The 20,287-nt window shown below is 40.1% G+C and overlaps 2 protein-coding genes and 1 pseudogene across 23 annotated transcripts in view; all 3 read right to left on the reverse strand.

Annotated features, from left to right (window-relative positions):
* SDHAF4 (succinate dehydrogenase complex assembly factor 4) overlaps positions 1–2,138 on the reverse strand; it is a 35,557-nt gene extending 33,419 nt beyond the window's left edge. Inside the window, exon 1 of the mRNA XM_082474306.1 lies at positions 2,018–2,138. Coding sequence (XP_082330432.1) covers positions 2,018–2,081 — 64 coding nt within the window. The 5' untranslated portion in view covers positions 2,082–2,138. The remainder of the gene's footprint in view (positions 1–2,017) is intronic.
* Positions 2,139–7,033: 4,895 nt separating this feature from the next.
* The window catches only part of FAM135A (family with sequence similarity 135 member A), a 119,902-nt gene continuing 106,648 nt past the window's right edge, over positions 7,034–20,287 (reverse strand). For all 21 annotated transcript variants that reach the window (XM_082474089.1, XM_082474088.1, XM_082474072.1 and 18 more), the window contains 2 exons: positions 14,596–14,709; positions 7,034–8,436 (listed from right to left, as the gene is read on the reverse strand). In XM_082474089.1, coding sequence (XP_082330215.1) covers positions 8,231–8,436; positions 14,596–14,709 — 320 coding nt within the window. In that variant the 3' untranslated portion in view covers positions 7,034–8,230. The remainder of the gene's footprint in view (positions 8,437–14,595; positions 14,710–20,287) is intronic.
* LOC309666632 (homocysteine-responsive endoplasmic reticulum-resident ubiquitin-like domain member 2 protein pseudogene) lies at positions 12,881–14,588 on the reverse strand (annotated as a pseudogene). The gene has a single exon. The product of its transcript is annotated as a homocysteine-responsive endoplasmic reticulum-resident ubiquitin-like domain member 2 protein pseudogene (transcript).

Consider the following 20,287-nt stretch of genomic DNA (forward strand, 5'->3'; position numbering starts at 1 on the left):
CCTCTATACTCTGTTAGTCCCCAGACAATGAGGAAAATCTTCGCTGACATATTCCGGGTACGCACAAGACCAGTTACCCACTCATAAATCTTAGGAACGCACTTCCTGTTTCCAAGCACATACCTCCATAGTCTAGGTCAACTATAAAACTGTCCCAATGACCCCCTTAGCGGTTTGGAGTGCGGCTGTTAATTCTTCCTGATGGTTGTCTGCCTGCTCTCAGCCTTTACAGGTAAGTTACCCTATGATAAACTGATTCACCGATTGTATGAACCTGCCTGCCGTGTTTTTCAGTCTCAAGATGCCTTCTCAGCTCAGTAAGCACTTTTTATTCCCTCCGTCCTCAGACAGAGCTATTTGCCATTTACATAAGTAAAAAAGGTATAGTGGTCAAATACACGTAAAGAATATAAATAAGAAAGACAACCAACCCAATAAGAAAATGAAGAGATATTTCATCAAAAAAAGCGAAAAACTTTGGAAAAGATGTTTAACTTCTCTAATCAGAGAAATGCAAAATCGTAATGAAATACCATTTCAACACCCTATAGGCAGACAAAAATTAAATTTTCTGATGCTATCCAATGTTGGCAAGTACGTGGAGCAACAGGAACTCTAATACTGCCGGTAGAAGTATAAATTGCCAGTAGGAATGGAAAATGCCTCTACAGCTTGGCACCATATTGTAAAAGTGAACAGGCCTATGCCACGTATTCCAGGAATTCAACCCCTTGTGCAAGTACACCTACAATGTACACAAGATGTGTAGCAGTCAATCCTGGTGCTTCTAGAGTTACACAATGTCCACTGAGAAGGGGAAAGGAAAAACTTATGATACACTCTCACAACTGAATGAATAATTAATTACAGCATCACATACCAACATGGATGAATCTCAAACCTGTTAGCTGAAAAAAGCAAGTAAAATAAATACAAATGGCATGAAGCCCTTTCTATAAAGATCAAAAGCTTGCAGTTACACTACTGCATCAGGAAGCAGGTAGCAGGTAGCCGCTTGGCAATGGAAATATTCTATTTCTTAAACTGGAGAATGGATTCATAAACGTTGGCTTTGCTTCATAACTCACATGTGTTATGTAAATTTTTGGTATGAAACACTTCATTCTTAAGCTTTGAACATTAGTGAAAAAGGGATATTGAATGAACACACAACGGAGCTTTACACAGTTATTACCTCGAGGTTTGGATAGTATGGGACTTTTACTTTATACATTATTCATTTCTGGATCATCTAAAATTTTTACAACTAACAGGTAGTCTGGGGAGAGATGATTACAGAAAGGAAAACAAACTTTATAGGAATCTAGGGCCCATCAGGAGGAGGGGCGGAATTGTCTTCAATTTAACACAATTTCTCCAGGATGTCCTAAATTAAAACTAGGCTTAGCATACTCTGTGGGTTAAGGCTGTAATATTTTGAGAAAATTTTCCAGCAAAAATGGGTTTTACAAAAGATTGGTTTTTACTGAAAGCATGCATACTTTCCCAGGAACAATTCCTGGCTTCACCTAATTTTTATTATACTTATTTGCCTTCGGCCCACTTTTCCAAAATTCTGCACTTTTCCACTTTTAGTACTGTAGACTGGCAGAGATCCTTTTCGCTGTAAATAAACTAAATAAGTAAATGATGACTCCACTGCCGCAGGGCCCGCTTTTCCACACTCTCCACGCGCACCACATGCCGCGCGCCCTGAGAACCCCCCAGGACCCAGGACCCAGGACGCCCGCCCCGCTTCGTGGCCATCGCGGTGGCCGCCGGGAAGCAGGCGTCCGGCCAGCGGGGCCCAGCGACTGTCCAGCTCCGGTCCCGCCCTGAGCTCGGGCGGGAAGGACCTGCCGGGGACGAGCGCGGTGGCCGAGCCGGACACGAAGGCTAGGCAGGCCCGGGGTCCCCGAGCCCGCGACACGCCGCTGCCCCGCCGGACGCGTTTCGCGCGGCACCCGGGCCTTCGCGACCCCGCCCGCGACCTCGGCCCCGGGGCCTGGCGCCTTACTTGCCGCTCTCCACGCTGTGGCCGGTATGTGGCCCAGCAACGAGGCGAAGCCCAGCACGACCATGACGCCACCTCCCGCGGCGTCCGCAACAGCCGCGTCTTCCCGGCACGCCCCGCGGGAGGGGCGGGGCCCTCCGCGGGTGGGCGGGGCCTGTGTGGGGCCTGAGGCGGGGCATCCGCGGGGCGGGCCGGGCATCCGCGGGGCGGGCGGGGCATCCGCGGGGCGGGCGGGGCATCCGCGGGGCGGGCGGGGCCTCCGTAGCCAGCGCTGGGAATCCGCGCTCCCGCACCTGGCTGTCTGCAGGAAAAAGTGGAGCGGCTCGGCCTTCTAATGAAGAACAACCCAAACTACCCTGAACCTCGTGTTGATGAAAACCTCAAATCATGGCTGAAGTCGGATGAGGGAATGCTTCCGTTTGTTCCTCTCAATCTGAGGCGAAGGTCTCTTGGAAGCTCGCTGTTCCAGTCCACAAATAGCGGGCACCTTCTACTCTTCTGCCTGTGCAATAGGCTTCTTTCCCCTCAGTTCCCCGTCTTTATTTTTTTACATTGCTGCTTGTTCAGGGAACTCTGACCCACTGACCGGGTGGCCTGGAAGATGAGGTTTGGGTGCAGCGCAGAGCAGGAGGCTCTCATCTGCTCCAGCTGCTGGGAAGGAGCGCTGCGCGTCCGCCCTCCGGTTCCAGCGGCTCCTGCCGTGCTCGGAGCACGTGTGGCAGGTCAGGAGGCTTCACGGGACCTGTGGAAAGTCTACGCAGAATCACAGTGGAGTACTTCGGGTTTTTGTTTGTTTTCTTCTTCCTTCACTCCTTCCTTTCTTTTTTAGGAAAATTCTTGGCCAGCTCTCGGGCCCTGGTGATGTCTGACCGAGTAATATCAGGTGGCTATACAATTTGAGTTTCTCATCACGAACCGGAGTCATCTGGTCCCCCTAGATAAGGACTCCTTTCACCAGGAGGCAGTGGTATATTCGGAACGCGGCCAGAGCCAAAACCCAAGCAGTTTTCATTAGCAGGTAGCTCGGTAGCTTACATACACACTTTTCACCCTTAGTTCATATCTACAGCTTAGTGATGAGTTCCTTGTGACCAGCTGACAGAGGAAAAACTTCAAAGCTGGATTACAGAGGGCTTTGCTCGATATACTGACCAGCTGCCAAATGACTGCTTTGGCATTTTGAGCTGCATTTAACAGAGGCCCTCGAGGAACAGCAGAGAGAAAAAAGATCCTCCCAGAGGGCAGAACTTTATCTTATACTCTTTGTCTGGAAGGAGATATACCTTGAGATGAAGATCTACATCAGTTCATGGGCACTGAAATCAAGTGGTCAGGGACTGGGAAGATGTAAAGGTTTTGGAATAGGTTTTTTTGGAATTAGGACCTCTCCAAATGACCCCAAAGCATGAGAACACCTGGGTCCCATTGAGTGCTCAAAAGAAGGCTCCCATGGCAAAAGGGCTCTTAATCAGAACAAGATTACTGCACGTTATCTACTGCTGTCTAACATATTATACCAACATTTTGGGGCTTAAAACAATAAACATCTATTCTCTCGCAGTTTTTGTGCGTCCGAAATCCAGGATCCAGGGTGCCTCTGGCTCTAGGTGTTAAATGAGGTTGCAGTCAAGCTGTGAGCCGGGGCTCCTGTCTCGCATGGAGGCTTGACTAGGGGAAGATCAGCTTCCGAGCTCACGCACATGATTATTGGCAGGATTTAATTCCCTGTGGCTTTTGGACTGAAAGCCTCCCTCAGTTCCATGCTGCGTGGGCTTCTCCAAAGGTCATTTCACAACGTGGCAGCTGGGTGTCCACGGAATGAACAAGCAGGAGAACAAGGGAGACTGCTCGAGATGGAAGCCACAGTCCTTCTGTAATCTAACCTCAGAGGTGACAGCCCATCACTTTGGCTGAACTGTGTCATTAGAAGTGAATGAATTAGCAGATCCAGCCCACCTCAACGGGAGGGGGTTACACCGGGGGTGAATGCCAGCAGGTGGGGATCACTGAAGGGCGTTTTAGAGGCTGCTGACCACCATGACCATTCTGCAGGCATCGCTTAGCCTCCTCCCCTCTCCCCAGCTGTGCTTGCTCAGTGCCCCCCCCTAACAAGGGAGCCACGGTGGCATGGAGACGTGCATGTGTTAACACAGTTTCCCCACTGCCAAGACTGATGGGCTAGCACCACTACTGGCAGTGACCAACCCGATCGATCCCTGATACAATATGGAATAGCCTGGTGGCAGCTTTGCTTACAAGGGACTCTACTATAATGAGGGAGATAGCAATTTGTTCTATAGGAATAGACAATTATTCTGGGCTTGGATGGCTTTCCCTGACTTAGGCTTCTTTTAACGCTTCACCTGTGGACTCACTGAACACCTCACATTCCATACACTTTATGTATCATCCAATACAAAACTGTTTCCTGTGGATACGGATGCCTGTGGGATAAACCAGTCTCATCACGTATCCCATCAGATCAGAAGCAGCTGGTCTTGTAGGACAGCCCTGTTAAAGGTTTACTCTTGGAACGAGGTGAGAAAATGCTTTGGGATGCTGCCCTAAAGGATTTGGCATACACTCCAAATGAGTTAACAGTGTTCAGTGATAGCTCTTCTGTTGACAGAATAACAGGCTCCAGAGAGTAACAGAGGGATTGACATCTTGTTGTGACGTCTCACACCCTGCCCGTGTATTTTGCTTTCCATTATGGAGAGAAACAGTCTGCCATGGGTCCCATGCAGATTATTGCTGAGTATCGCAACTGTAACTCATTGCCTGATCCTGGGCAGTTTCTGTAGCTGGTCATATGGGCATCTAAGTAGGTCAAGGCAACCACAGCATTGCTACCATTTAACTGCTGCTCTCCTGGGGGAAAGAACTGGCTTGTGTGCTGCTTGTTCAAAAATGGCTTGGCCCTTGGCTCTGGATTCTTCTCCTGTAATGCAATCCAAACTGCTTGGCCCTGGTCCTGCATCGCGTGTACACGCCTCACTTGGCCCTCGGCATCAGCGTGGGAAATGAGGCTCTAGGAGCTGGTGTGAACGTGCTGACAGCTTGGCCACGACTTTGCTGTAATAAGGTCCCCTGTCTCCACGCGTCCATGAAACCGCAGCACGCGAGACAAGTAGATACAATCTCAGACCCTGCGCTGCTCGCCATCCGTCTGCACGATTCCCGCTTCTGCTGGTATGCTAATTGTTGTACCCAGAGTGGGGTATAAGGGGATAGATAGTGTTTTCTCTGAATTGGAAGTTGGGATTGCCTCCTGGCCATTTGTAGCTCATGTCCCTAGGTAAGGAGTTAGAAAAAGTGGTTAAGGTGCTAGCTGTGGCGATGGGCCCTGATGACCACGGGGGAAAAGGGAGTGGGGAGAGGACTCCTTCTAGAACTTGGGGGACCTCGTCTCCTGGAATAACCTCTCACACCATGTTGAATTGTAAACGTTAAGCAAAGACTATTGCAACCATATAGAGGCAAGGCCACCCAAGCCTCAGATCCTTGGGTCACCCAAAAGGTAAAGAAATCTGATTGGCTGAGGCGCTGGTTGAGCACAATAAAACAGGGAATAAGTGGCACTGGTGACAGGTCATAGCCATCTAGCTTAATGGCCAGTGGCAGAACTCAGGGCTCTATTTACCACAGTTTCGTTTTGGTTTGAAATCAGAGAGCTTTGGGACATGAAACACACTGCTCCCTACATCCTACCCTGGAGATTCTGCTTCAGTTGGTCTGTCCTGGGGCCCTGAAGTTCATCAAGGAAACTTGCAAAGCACTGCTCTAGCTGTAGTTTCTTCCTCACTGGCTCATGCGTGTGCTTATGTAGTTAATAATTTCTTTTCTCTCCTGGTATATTGGCGGGGCGGGTGATGAAGTCACAGTTTTGTCTGTGGGCTGCACACCACTGAGGCAAGATCATTACAAAACCAGATGAGAAATGGACATAACACTGAAATCCTGGACCTGAAACTGGATGGGGGATAATAGCAGTATGTCAGGACGAAGCATTTAAAATATGTGTGAATATGGTTATTTGTGACGTTGGAAAGGCAAAGAGATGGACTGTATTAGACCTCTGATGTGTTTTTCTATTTGGTGCTCAGTCATCAAACCCATTCCACAGGTTTAGTGAATTCTGGCAGGAGAAACAGTCCCATCTTCTGCTGGGGAAGCTGACGAAGTCCGATATACTCACTGTCTTGGGTGCCTGACAGCCTGGGTGCTGGCACGAGACTAAGCCCGTCAGTCGTATGATCTCACCAGACTCTGAATCTGGAATGAGTGATGCAAGTAAGTGGATGTCTGGGATCCAGTTTTCAGAGGCATCCCTGCTGGCAGAAACATACACGAACCTCCAGCTCCCCTGGAGTTGGAACTTGCCTATAATTTTGGTCATAGTCTAGCTTCCTCGGTTTCTACCAGTCTTCCAAGAGTGGTTCTCCAGCCTCTCCGTCAATTCTGTGAGCTACCTATATTCTTCCAATAAATTCTTTTTCTGCTTAAGTTAATCCCAATGGTTTCTGTTGTCTGCAACCCAGAATTCTTACTGGTATACACTTCAGTGAGGTTTATTCTCTAAGAGTCAGTTACGATCACTGCCCCTCTCCCTCAGAATCCCACCCCACCCCTGCACTCTGAATTTGGAGGTGAACAGCATATGACAGTTTCCCTGGTAAATCAGAAGTTAAATCTGTTGGACTTGAAACCATAATCACTGATGTGCTTTTAAAACTATTAAAACAACCAACAACCAATCAACCTACTATGATCATAAGAGCAGTCTTCCCTTAAAAAGAATGATATGATTATGAATAAGAATGAATACTTTGATAAATCTGAAAGATTATTCAAACTTAGAATAAGTTGAACTTCTTTTTTTAGTTAAAAAAAAGAAATAAAAAGAAATAAAAGAAAAAAAGTATTGTATTTCAAACTCAGGACCAAGGAATGTGAAGATGAAAAATGTGTATAGCAAAAATAAAAATATACCTCTAGTATTCTGAAAATAAGCAAGTGTTTTAGCTGTTCCTCCAGATAGTCATTTGTTCATTTATTAGCAGCAGAGGCAACAACACAACGCTAAAAATAAACATGCATCAATTGTACAATACACACTTACAAAAGCCTATCTATCCTTAGTGCATTATTTTTTCACAAGTAAAACAAGAAAGGAAAATAGTGAATTTAATGCTATTCAGCACCTTGAATAAAGTCAAAAGACTTTACATCTCCATATATCAAAACATTTGCATCTGTATCACCAAACATGTAAAGTTAATTATTTTGTTCCATTTGAAACATGAATTATTTTATTTACATTACTCTTTAGTTCAACAAATTTTAACAATATTTAAAAATTATCTAAATTCATAAAAGTAGTTCATAAATTTCAACATTTAATTATTATGTACACACAAGGAAGTCCATGAAAAAAGTTAAAGAAATGTAGTCAGAAAGTTCAAGCAACTTCCAAATTTAGCAAAATTCCAACCAAATCAAGGCAGAGGGCATTCAAACATTCAAAAATCTCTAGATGCTGCTAAAATGAACATGAAAAGTTCCAGTAATAAAAGTCAATATGAGAAATAATGTTGAAATCACCAGTAGAAAATATATTTTAATAGGCATGACATATGTTTACTAGCAACAGTAATAATGATTCTTTTATAGAAAATGTTCATAACGTTGTCATATATGAACTACCCGATTTGAGAGGGCAAAAGAGTTGATTTCAAAAAATATATTTTAGCAGCCACAATTTTATTTCCAGTTAAAACATAGTAAAATGTTAAAAGTAAAATTTATGATTAACTAAATAATACCCCAATACTAGAAAATTTAAAATCCCATGCTATTCTAGCAATAATGGCCTCTAATACGATGTGTCTGATGTGAGGATTGTGGAAAGCCAATAATAAACAATCAGACATACATATGGGCTTAGAGTTTCACTGAAATACTTATGTAGCAAAATATATGAAAAAGTAATAGAAAAGTAAAAAGATAAAATTAAAAAAATATTGCACAGCCACATTACCTAGAAAGTAAAGTTGATGTTTAAAAAGCTCTAAACATGGATGATATAAATTATCTTCCATATAAAAAGGTATAAATATTTCTTAGAACTTATCAGCATCTACAGTTTAATATAATACATTATCTGAATCACTGTTGAATGAGGTAATTGTCAAGTCTCTACCAATGCATTTAATCCTAATGGAAATATTTGAGGGCGGCAACCAGAAAGAATTTCTCTAAAAATATTTCCGAATCCAGAACAGCTATATGTGCAGCTCTCCCAATGAGTGAATCAGCTGTATTCGGCAATGCATTGATGACATTATATCGGACCAAGTTACAATCCTTGCTTTGCAGAACCGGGCGAAGCAAGTTGTGGATCATTTCTGAATAGATCTGTCCTATGGAACAAATAGAAAAAAGGAAAATCGGTTCACAAGAAGAACTGAAAAAAATTCTATGCCAATTTTTATATAATTTATAAAATTTAGTTACATTATTTCCGTTTAAAGCAGAAAATTGTCTTTTAAAAGGTTTTTTTTAAAATATCACTTGAATATCACTTTTGAGACTGTTTTAGAGAAAATATAATCACATTATTTATCTAGTCAAGTAAAATAAATTTATCATACATTATTCTTGCCAACTTGATATTTTTAATTAAAAGCAATGAATATAACAGAGCAAATAGTTTTCTTCAACCTTAAGTCAATTATGACTCATTATGAAAGTAAAGGAGCCATGCTGAGATATTCTGATAAAACAAAATTTAAAACTTGAGTCAAGAGCAAATACTTTAAAAAAGTTTCCATGGCAGCCAACGTTATTCCACATATTTCCAAATTATCTTGAGAAAGAAGAGCAACTTCCCATGAGAAGAACAATGTGAGTTTGGCTCAAAGGTCAAACTGAGATTTTTTTTTTTTTTTTTTTTGCCTGCAGGTTTATTTAATGCTTGGTTTTGCTTTTAATTTCAAAGTTGTGCTCTTCTCTCCCTCTTTTTGGTTAATTCTTACAATGGATTTATTGAGGGCATGCAAAGCATAAAAGGTAAAGGTTACATACATATACACATACAAGCACAAACTGCCTTAAAAGTGGCAAAACAGTTTTTAATGCTCATGCATTACTATATTACTAACAGATGATATGCTAACACATATCCATCAAACGTGAATTTTAGGGAGGCAGGTATTAAATTTCAGGGGAGAGGCAGGATGTAGCCTTGAGGAATGATGAGAAGCGAATAATATACAGAAGCATAATTAGAGAAAGCAGAGAGGTGTTTAAAAGAGGGATCAATATCATTTAGATTTCATAAAAAACGGTTTTTAGAAATTTACTTCTTTTTTTAATTGAAGTATAGTTGATTTACAATATTATATTAGTTTCAGGTGTACAAACATATTGATTCAATATTTTTATAGATTATACTCCATTTAAAGTTATTATAAAATATTGGCTCTATTCCCTGTGCTGTACGATATATCCTTGTAGCTTATTTATTTTACGCATAGTAGTTTGTATCTCTTCTTTTCTTAAAATTTTATTTATTTTTGGCCGCGTTGGGTCTTTGTTGCTGTAAGCGGGCTTTCTCTAGTTGTGGTGAGCAGGGGCTACTCTTCAATGCGGTGCGTGAGCTTCTCATGTTGTGGAGCACAGGCTCTAGGCACGAGGGCTTCAATAGTTGTGGTGCATGGGCTCAGTAGCTGTGGCTTGCGGGCTCTAGAGCACAGGCTTAGTAGTTGTGACACACGGGCTTAGTTGCTCTGCGGCACGCGGGATCTTCCCGGACCAGGGATCGAACCCATGTCCCCTGCATTGGCAGGTGGATTCTTAACCACTGCGCCACCAGGGAAGTGCCAGTAGTTTGTATCCCTTAATCTCCTATCTCTATCTTGCCCCTCCCCCATCCCTCTTCCCACTGGGAACCACTAGTTTGTTCTCTGTATCTGTGAGTCTGTTTCTGTTTCATTATATTTGTTCGTTTGTTTTATTTTTTAGATTCCACCTATAAGGGATATCATACAGTATTTGTCTTTCTCTGTCTGACTTATTTCACTAAGCATAATGCCCTCCAGGTCCATCTATGTTGCTGCAAATGGCAATATTCCATTCTCTTTTATGGCTGAGTAGTATTCCATTATGTAGATACACATCTTTGTCCATTCATCAGTTGATGGACACTCAGGTTGCTCTGATGTCTTGGCTACTATAAACAACGCTGCTATGAATACTGGAGTGCACATAAGTTTTGGAATTAGTATTTTCTTTGGCTATATGCCCAGAAGTGGAATTGCTGGATCATATGGTAGTTCTATAATGTTTAAAATTTTTGGAAACTCCATACTGTTTGCCACAATGGCTGCACCAGTTTACATTCCCACTACAAATGTACGAGGGTTCCCTTTTCTCCACATTCTCACCAGTATCTGTTATTGTGATCTTGATTTGCATTTCCCTGATAATTAGTGATGTTGAGCAGCTTTTCATGTGCCTGCTAGCCTCTGTATGTCTTCTTTAGAAAAATGTCTATTTAGGTCTTCCGCCCATTTTATAATCTGTTTGTTCTTTTTTTGATGTTGAGTTGCATGAACTGTTTACATATTTTGGCTTACTGGTCGTATCATCTGCAAATATTTTCTCCCATTCAGTAGGTTGTCTTTTTGTTTTGTTGATGGTTTCCTCTGCTTTGCTGTGCAAAAGCTTTCACACTGAAAACTTTATTTAGGTCCCATTTGTTTATTTTTGCTTTTGTTTCCATTGCCTGAGGAGCCAGATGCAAATATTCCTATGACTTATGCCAAAGAGTGTTCTGCCTATGTTTTCTTGTAAGAGTTTTATGGCTTCTGGTCTTACATTTAGATCTTTAATACATTTTGAGTCTAATTTTTTTATATGGTGTGAGAAAATGTTCTAATTTCATCTTTTTACATGTAGTTGTCCAGTTTCCCCAGCAGCACTTATTGAAGAGACTATCTTTTCCCCATTGCGTGTTTTTCCCTCTTTTGTCATCGATTAATTGCCCATAGGTGTGTGGGTTTATTTCTGGGGTCTTTATTCTGTTCCATTGATCTATGTGGCTGTTTCTGTGCCAGTACCATGCTGTTTTGATGACTGCAGTTTTATAGTATAGTCTGAAGTCAGGGAGTGTGATTGTCCAGATTTCTTCTTTTTTTCTCAAGATTGCTTTGGCTATTTGGGATCTTTTTTGGTTCCATATAAATTTTAAGATTATTTGTTCTAGTTCTGTGAAAAATGCCATTGGTATATTGATAAGGATTGCTCTGAACCTGTAAATTGCCTTGGGGAGTATGGACATTTTAACAATATTAATTTTTCCAGTCCATGAACATGGATATCTTTTCATTTCTTTGTATCCTCTTCAATTTCCTTCATCAATGTTTCATGGTTTTCAGAGTATAGGTCTTTCACCTCCTTGGTTAAGTTTATTCCCTAGGTATCTTATCGTTTTTGATGCGATTTTAAACAGGATTCTTTTTTTGCTTTCTCTTTATCATAGTTCATTATTAGTACATAGAAAAGCAAATAGTATCATGCCATCTGCAAACAGTGACAGTTTTACTTCTCCCCTTCCAATTTGGATGACTTTTATTTATCTTTCTGTCTGATTGCTGTGGGTAGGACTTCCAATGCTATTTGAATAAAAGTAATGATAGTGCACATCCTTGGTTTGTTCCTGATCTTAGAGGAAATGCTTTCAGCTTTTCACCGTTGAGTATGAAGTTAGCTATGGGTTTGTCATAAATGGCCTTTATTATATTGAGGTAGGTTCCCTCTATACCCACTGTGATGAGAGTTTTTATCATGAATGGATGTTGAATTTTGTCAAATGCTCTTTCGGCATCTATTTTTAAAAAAATATTTATTTTTATTTATTTGGCTGTGCTGGGTCTTAGTTACGGCATGCGGGATCTTCAGTTGCAGCATGTGGGATCTTTAGTTGCAGCATGCAAACTCTTAGTTGTGGCCATGTGGGATCTAGTTCCCTCACCAGGGATCAAACCAGGCCCCCTGCATTGGGAGCGTGGAATCTTAGCCACTGGACCACCTGGGAAGTCCCTTTCAGCATCTATTGAGATGATCATGTGATTTTTATCCTTTGTTTTGTTAGTGTGGTGTATCACATCAACTGATTTGCAGATACTGAACCATCCTTGCATCCCTGGGATAAATCCCACTTTTGGTGTATGATCCCTTTAATGCGTTGTTGAGTTTGGTTTGCTAATATTTTGTTGAGGATTTTTGCTTCTATGTTCATCAATGATACTGGCTTATAATTTTCTTTTTTTGTGGTGCCTTTGTTTGGTTTTGGTATCAGGGTGATGCTGGCATTGTAGAATAATGTAAGTCTTTCATCATCTTCAATTTTTTAGAATAGTTTGAGGATAGCTGTTATCTCTCTTCAAATTTTTGGTAGAATTCACCAGTGAATCTGTGTGGTCCTGCACTTTTGTTTGTTGGGAGGGGTTTTTTTTTTCTGATTAAATTTCATTACTGGTAATCATATGTTCATATTTTCTATTTCTCCCTGATTCAGTCTATGGAGATTTTACATTTCTAGAAATGTATTAATTTCTTCTAGGTTGTCCATTTTATTTATTTATTTATTTATTTGTTTATTTTTCATAATTGACCTTTTATTTTAAAAAATTACAGGGAGCAATTTCCAGAATCTTATTTTATAAAAGTACTGCCTATATCAAACATTTTATATCACTATTAATTCCACTGAAGAGCTGCCTTTTTTTTTAAGGTACTAATTCCAATTGATGGGATACATGCCCTTAAAATAGAAAGTTTCCATTTATTCAAATGTCAAAATTAAGATTATTGAGAAGTTTATTGCTTTATGGCTGGGCAAGATGCTACTAGCACATTTTAGGTAAATAATATTCTTTGTTAAAAACTATGAGGTCATTCTGTTTAAAACTTTCAGGATAATTCACAGAAAATAGATATATTTATTCAAATTATACATTGAAGGGCTGAGATATTAGCTATAGACATTTATATGTGAAGCAGATCTTTAAAGAAGACACACAAACAGGTCTGTCTTGGTATAATATATATAACTGAAATTAATAAAACCTGGAAGACCAATATTATTACACTATGTTCTGTTAAGATCTTAAAAAAAAAATCCCACATTTAGTAGTCCATTTGTGCTTAAAATACTCATAAGCATGAGAAGCTTTAAGGAAAAAAACACCTCTATACATGATGATGAAAAGAAAGTAATCAATGTTTTGAAACTGCACTGTTATTTAAAACACTTTCCTAAATTCAGACCCTCCTTTGCAGCCGGCACAATTTTTCAGGTCTCATTGGCAACCTGGGGAGGCCCCTCTAGTATTCGTGAAGTAAAGAAGGTGGTGATAAAAGACCAAGCTGCTGCCATTAATCCAGGCCTTTAAATTGCACTGGCATCTTCACCTGCATCTTCTCCACTCTCATCTTCAAGCCCATCATCCATAAGAAGCTCCATTTCTTCAAGTTCTAGATTGTTTGCATTCTGCACATCATTGTTGACTTGGGCATTATTGTTGGGAGCCTGTTGCTGACCTCCTTCTTGCCTAAAAGGAAACCATCCAGCTCGGTGTAAATAAACCAGTAGCATGGCTCCCATTACCATGATGAAGCGACTAAAAGAGGAATAGCAGTACACGATGCTAGGGGGCACGGCGGCCCGTGAGGACGTGCACATCCAGCCTAGCCGGTCTCCACTGAAGTCTTCTTCGTTCAGCACTGGACCTCCCTGTGCGTTCCTCTGAACATTCGCATCCATGGGTCGATTTTCTTGGGCCACTAGGTTTGGAGCCGGTGAGGGTTCTTCTCCAGGAACATGTGCCACATTTAGAGGCTGTGAAGCAGCAGGCTGGGCTGGACTGGCATTTGATGTGGCCTGAGCTGAAACTGCGGCTTGATATTGCGTATCATACTGATGCGTATACATCTGTTGCCACCACAGCATCTGCAGTGGACTGAAAGCGGGATACCCTGGGAGTCCAGCCGGAACAGCCTGCCCAGGAAGCTGGTTGTCTACATTTCCTTGCATTACATATGGGAACTGATGACTAGTCATCTCTTATGATACTTGTATTTTTGTGGCATCAGACATTGTAACTATTCCTCTTTCATTTCTTGATGAGTCCGCTTGCTGCCATCTTTGACTAAAAGTAAAGTACAGCCAAACATGCAGCATGACCATTACTGCAACCACCAATCCCAATCAACCAGAGGAAGTTAAAGCATGGATTACTTTTGAGGCAATAAAATGGAGAAGCATTGGTAATTAGATGAAAAAAGGATTTCAAAAGAACAACTACTGTGTCATTGGCCAAAACATCTTACACAGCAAAAGAAAAAGAAAGGAAGAAAAATGGAGGAAGGATAGCTGTTACTATCAGCGGGTGTAAAAGGAAGTCGAAGGAAAGAGAGGACAACAAAAAGAAGGGAGAAGACAACTGCAAGAAAACTTTGGGAGAAACTCATGTGTAGACGTAGCTCTTTGAAATACTTCTAATTTACTTTGTTACCTGACTGTTTGTCCTTTAAAGCTGTCTTGCACATTTCAATGCGGGCAGAATGATAAGGAACGTAGCGATCCTGCAGAGAGCCCACCAGTACAACATTTTTGAAATAGTGAAGCCCTGTGAAGAAAAAATACTGAGTTACAGTGCAATAATTAACCAGATTTGAAATAACTTATTAGCATCATATTAAGTGACCATAAACTTTATTTCCTTGGTAGTACTAAGTTTATGCCTTTTTAAATAACCGATGAATTCTTTCTCCAAATTTCTATACATTCTCTACCAAAATCCCCAGCTTCCTTATATGTAGTTTATGTGCTGATATGAGAAATGTGTGTTTGCACTGAGTGAGAGCAAGGATTGTGGTCTGGGGGTTAGGGGGAGACTGGATATGGTGAGCTAAAAATTCTATAACAAGTGTTTCATGACGCTTTTATTTTCCAAAGGATATTCATCAATATTTAGGATTACTCCCCAAAGAAACATATATTCTTCCAAAAAAACAAACAAAACACCCTATTTAAATCCTTTAAAGCTGACTTTTTACTTTAAGTTTTCATTTGACTCTTGCCTAATATTACTTATATTTTCTCCTTATTTAAGCATGATGTCAAGAGGATAAACACTTTGATTTTTCGTTTTTTTCCAACGAATTTTTGTGATCCATCCAACAGACTTTTGTCAGGTCTATTTTAATTTTTTTTTATTTTTCAGTAAACTACGTGAATTTAGGACTTGTGTCCTTGGGATACTTTGCTAAATAACTTATTTAAGTACTGAAACCACATTCTTGACCTCTTTAATACCAGTAATGTTCTAATTACAGTAATGTACTCTTTGGCTCAGACTAGTATATACAAAATCAAAATTTTATATGATAATTAAATAAGATACAAATCAATAATGGTGACACATTAGAATTGGGTGTGTAGTACAGAGAGTTTTGTTCTGGAATGTTCCAGAATAAAACTTTGATACTTTATGGGCACTGAAATTCAGACTCTTAGAGACAGGCCAATTGTGGGGACTACTGTGAATCCAGAACATAGGAAGCCTTGGTAGAAGCTCCCTGTTTTCCTTGGAACTTAAGGAACCTAATGATGGGAAGAGTTTAGACTGACACACAGCCAGGTGAAACAGTATATACCCTCTGTGTCAAATATAAGGTATCCCTCCTTTTCCCAATGAGAAGATACTACTTTGTGGCCACTTGAATATATAAAATTCTAGAGATATAAGTGAAATAACAGAATGTCTATAACAGGAATTAACTCAGTTGAACAAACATGTTTAAAATATTTTAGAAAGATTAAGAAAAATTGATTTTTTTCCCCTTCATTTTCACATTTCACGGGACAAATTCATCCCCTTTTGGCATCACTTGATGACAGTCTTCATTGGTGCTACTTTGGGAAACGTCCGTGTGTCCTAGAGCAGAGGTCTCTGAACTGGTATACACTTACCCCCGGGGGTAATTTAAGACTCTCCATGGTGTGGATGGGTATTTACAGCTTTAAGAAAATTGATTTCCAGATCCCAACTTCCATAAGAGCACTTTTCTACAAATGACTTTTCCTTCTCCTACTTTACAAGAGAAAGACATTTCTCCAATCTATACCAGATCTTCTTATGGTATATGGCCCTGGGGTATAAAATCTCTGGGAGAACCAAGCAAAATATGAACGAGATGGTCTCGTCCACTGGCCTTCGGGCTAGCGCTTCACTCAGCCCAAGGTGACTCATTCTCGGTTGAAAAGTTACCTCTAACTTGGGAAAGTTAACACGATTTCCCCATCTATAGAATGAGACAGTTTAACTGGAAAAGTTTCTAAATATTTTAGTTATTTTTCAGGATTGCCAAGAAAAAGATTAAAGTAAATGTTCAATATTTTTCTGGACTGCATAATTACATGGCTTACATATGAACGAACATTGTAATGGTAACTTTCACCTTCATTATCTTAGTCTTCCTGATATTTTTGGCTGCTCATTTTTTTTTCTGAAAAATTTGACGAGTTTTAAAGCAGTTCATCTTGACTCATCTCTGGTTACTTTCTGGAACTGGCAAAGAGAGCGGTTCTGAACTGGTGGCTTTGCACGCCAGGGAACACTTAGCAGTGTCTGGAGACAAGGCCGCTTCTCACGAGCAGGGGGCGGGGCGTGTGAGGTGCTGAGGGGTGCGTGCTCCTGGCGTTTGGCGGGTAGAGGCCAGGGACGCCGCTAGATATCCTACAACGCACAGGACAGACCCTGACGACAGAGAACACCCAGCCCAGAACGTCGAAGTGCTGAGGCTGAGAAACCCTGTGCTTTCTAAATGGACATAGTCTACTCAATGTTAAACTGTTCTTATTTTTACTCATTTATTTTAAATACATTTGAAAGAATTTGCTTCCTAAAATAATGTAAGCTGATGCTGATGCTTTCCTACACTTTCAGAAACAAAATACAAATGTTAATTACAAATCAAGTGATACCTATAATTAAACACCTCTGTAATCTGCTGGAAGAAAAGATTATCTTGTACCACAGTAGCACAGCAGGAGACTTCTTTAATTGTTATATTTTGTTTGTCAGAATTCAACAGCTGGTAAAGAGATTCTAAGCAGATGTTTTTAGGAAGATCTTAAAATAAGGATATTTTGTTCTTGAAATTCCAACAATGGGTAGATTGTTCTTTGGCTCTTTTTGAGCCCTCATAGTGGAATACAGGAGAGCCCCTGGGCCTTCTCTCTATGTAATCTTGACTACTCAGCACTGCTGTCACCTCATCTAGATACAGTATACTGTTTACCTTCCACATTGCTCTAGGTTCCTTCATCTTTCTCTCCCTTGATATTCAATGAGGACATGCTAGCATGCTGCAACTATATTGTGTAACTTATTGATACATTTTATCAGCAATCTGTAGGATGCTATAGGTTTTTTAGTTGAAACCTGCTATAAAAGTTAATCATTGTTATCATATGATATTGCTTATATGTGGCATCTAAAAAAAAGGGTACAAATGAACTTATCTACAAAGCAGAAATAGAGTTACAGATGTAGAAAACAAACTTATGGTTACTGGGGGGAAAGGGGAGGAGGGATAAATTGGAAGATTGGGATTGACATATACACACTACTATGTATAAAATAGATAACTAATAAGGACCTACTGTATAGCACAGGGAACACTACTCAATACTCTGTAATGGCCTATATGGGAAAAGAATCTAAAAAAAAGAGTGGATATATGTATATGTGTAACTGATTCACTTTGGTGTACACCTGAAACTAACACAACACTGTAAATCAACTAGACTGCAATAAAAATTTTAAAAAATTTAATCATTGTTTACAATTGTAATGCCTTAATCAAAAAAGATAATTTCCTTTTAAATGTAACATTTCTGTAGCCCTCTACAATATCTATTGTGTTCACAAAACAACAAAGGCAATTCACACTTAATAAATACCTGAATTTTACAAAAAGATAACATTTCTTAATTGCTTTAGAAATCACTCAAATTATTTTAGGCTTTTAAATGCTTCCTTAATTTTAATATAATGAATAGCTTTCGATTAAGGAACGCTATTAACCAATGATATGTTGCAGCGAAAAAGACTGTTTCAAAATGAAGACCCACAGGGGAGGCTTTGCTTAAATAAACAAGGGAAGAGGGTAGAAGGCTGGATTTTGCTTTAGACAGGTGATTTTACGCTTTCTCAAAAGAAGAGGAAATTGGCCATTCAGAAGAAACAGAAGCAATAATTGGATCAGGGCATCAAAGACTTTATAGCTTTAGCAGAGTAAAATATAAAAGAACAGTTATCTCTAGGGCTCCTGATTGTTTAAAAATACCTGAGAATAGCACACTGGCTACGTAAATTGGTTAAGTAAACACTGCTCTATGTTTTCCTGTTTTATTTACTTATGTTTTTGACGTGAACCCATATATTTCTACTTTGTGAATAAAGAATTTTATATATATATACAGGTGTAGCAGTTTCCTAGGAATTGACTACTCATTTCTCATAATTCTTTAGATGATAAAAGAAAAAGAACGGATAAAAACATAGCTCAGAGAGACGTGTTCCAGCTCCCATGACAATATTATAATTTTAAAATCAATTAATGAATATTTGTTAATATTTAAAACTACAATTAGGAAAGCCTTCTCAAGTTCTTGAAAGTACACATCACTGGCTTAACACGACCTGGTCTGACCACGCACGATGGCTGTGGTACTAGTTTCTGGAGTGAGGCGGTGTCCGGCCACTCTGGGCATCTGTGTCCTCACCTGCAAAGTGGGGCAACGGGGCTCCTACTTCATAAGGTTAAACACACCCACATGTATGACATGCCTGGGTGGCACCTGGAATACGGTATGTGCCTTGTGTGTTGACTATTATTTATTTCTATATTTTAGTATTATTTAATGTACTAGTTATTATTAGAAAACACAGTATGCTTTCACGCTATGTTCCATAATAATACTAATTCAATTCAGGTGTATACTAATAAATTCATTTCTTGCTACAAGTAGAAATCTTAAAACACAAAAACAATTTTAGTAAGTCATTTGAACAATTTTTATAGCTAGTAATATTGACAGTTCTGCTAAAAAAAAAAACTCCTAAAATAGATTTATGATGTTAATGTGAAAGCAAATTTCTATAATCTATAATACTAATACTATTTTAGTTCAGGCACCTCTTCATTTAGAGCTATTTTTACCAACTAATATTTACTGAGTTTAGTGCTATTCAGACCATAATCATTTTACATGAATTATCTCATTCAACCTTTAATGGTCTTGTGAGGAAGATACTATTATTCCCATTTTACCAATGAAGAAACGGAATTACTTAATATTTAGATCAAGTAACCTTTGTCAGTGTTTCAGCTAAAACTAGTATCTATGTGTGCCTTCAAAGTTTGTCTCTTAAACAGTGCTACACTGGTACAACCAGGGGGGGAGATGAAAGTCCTGCCACGCATTAAAAGGCAAATAATAAATTAACAACTTGTAAGGAAAAGTTTTAACTAATCCTTAAAAAATAACTCAAGTACAAGAGACCTACTCATATCTACTAATAATTATAAACTTAGTGATACAAGTATCTGTTCAGTTGGGAAATGCCATGAATTACAGAATCTTTACAGTAAAAGTTTATAGTTATGCTTTCTTTAGTGTTTTTATTTTCTTATGTTGCTATTAGCACTACTGCTAACTAAATCTCACTTTGGAAAATGCAGTGTAAATACACAGGCCCCAGGGAGTACTGACATTCGGCTTTGCCTTTCATACATTTCCTATCCTGGCAGCAGCACCGGTACAAACTCCACAGCTACACACAGTGCTACACACGCAGCTACACACGGTGCTACACACGCAGCTACGCACGGTGCTACACACGCAGCTGCGCACGGTGCTACACACGCAGCTACACACGGTGATACACACGCAGCTACGCGCGGTGCTATACACGCAGCTACGCGCGGTGCTATACACGCAGCTACGCGCGGTGCTATACACGCAGCTACACGCGGTGCTATACACGCAGCTACACACGGTGCTACACACGCAGCTACACACAGTGGTTCTAGTCAGGGTCAGTTTCTCTCACATGAGAACTATGTGATGCATTTGATTTTGTAGGAATATCTTGTGGTTTTGTGAATCAAGTATGTATTTCTGTGTACTGTAAA

Source organism: Balaenoptera physalus (assembly GCF_965194825.1).
Source record: "Balaenoptera physalus genome assembly, chromosome: 9".
NCBI classification, from domain to species: Eukaryota; Metazoa; Chordata; class Mammalia; order Artiodactyla; family Balaenopteridae; genus Balaenoptera; species Balaenoptera physalus.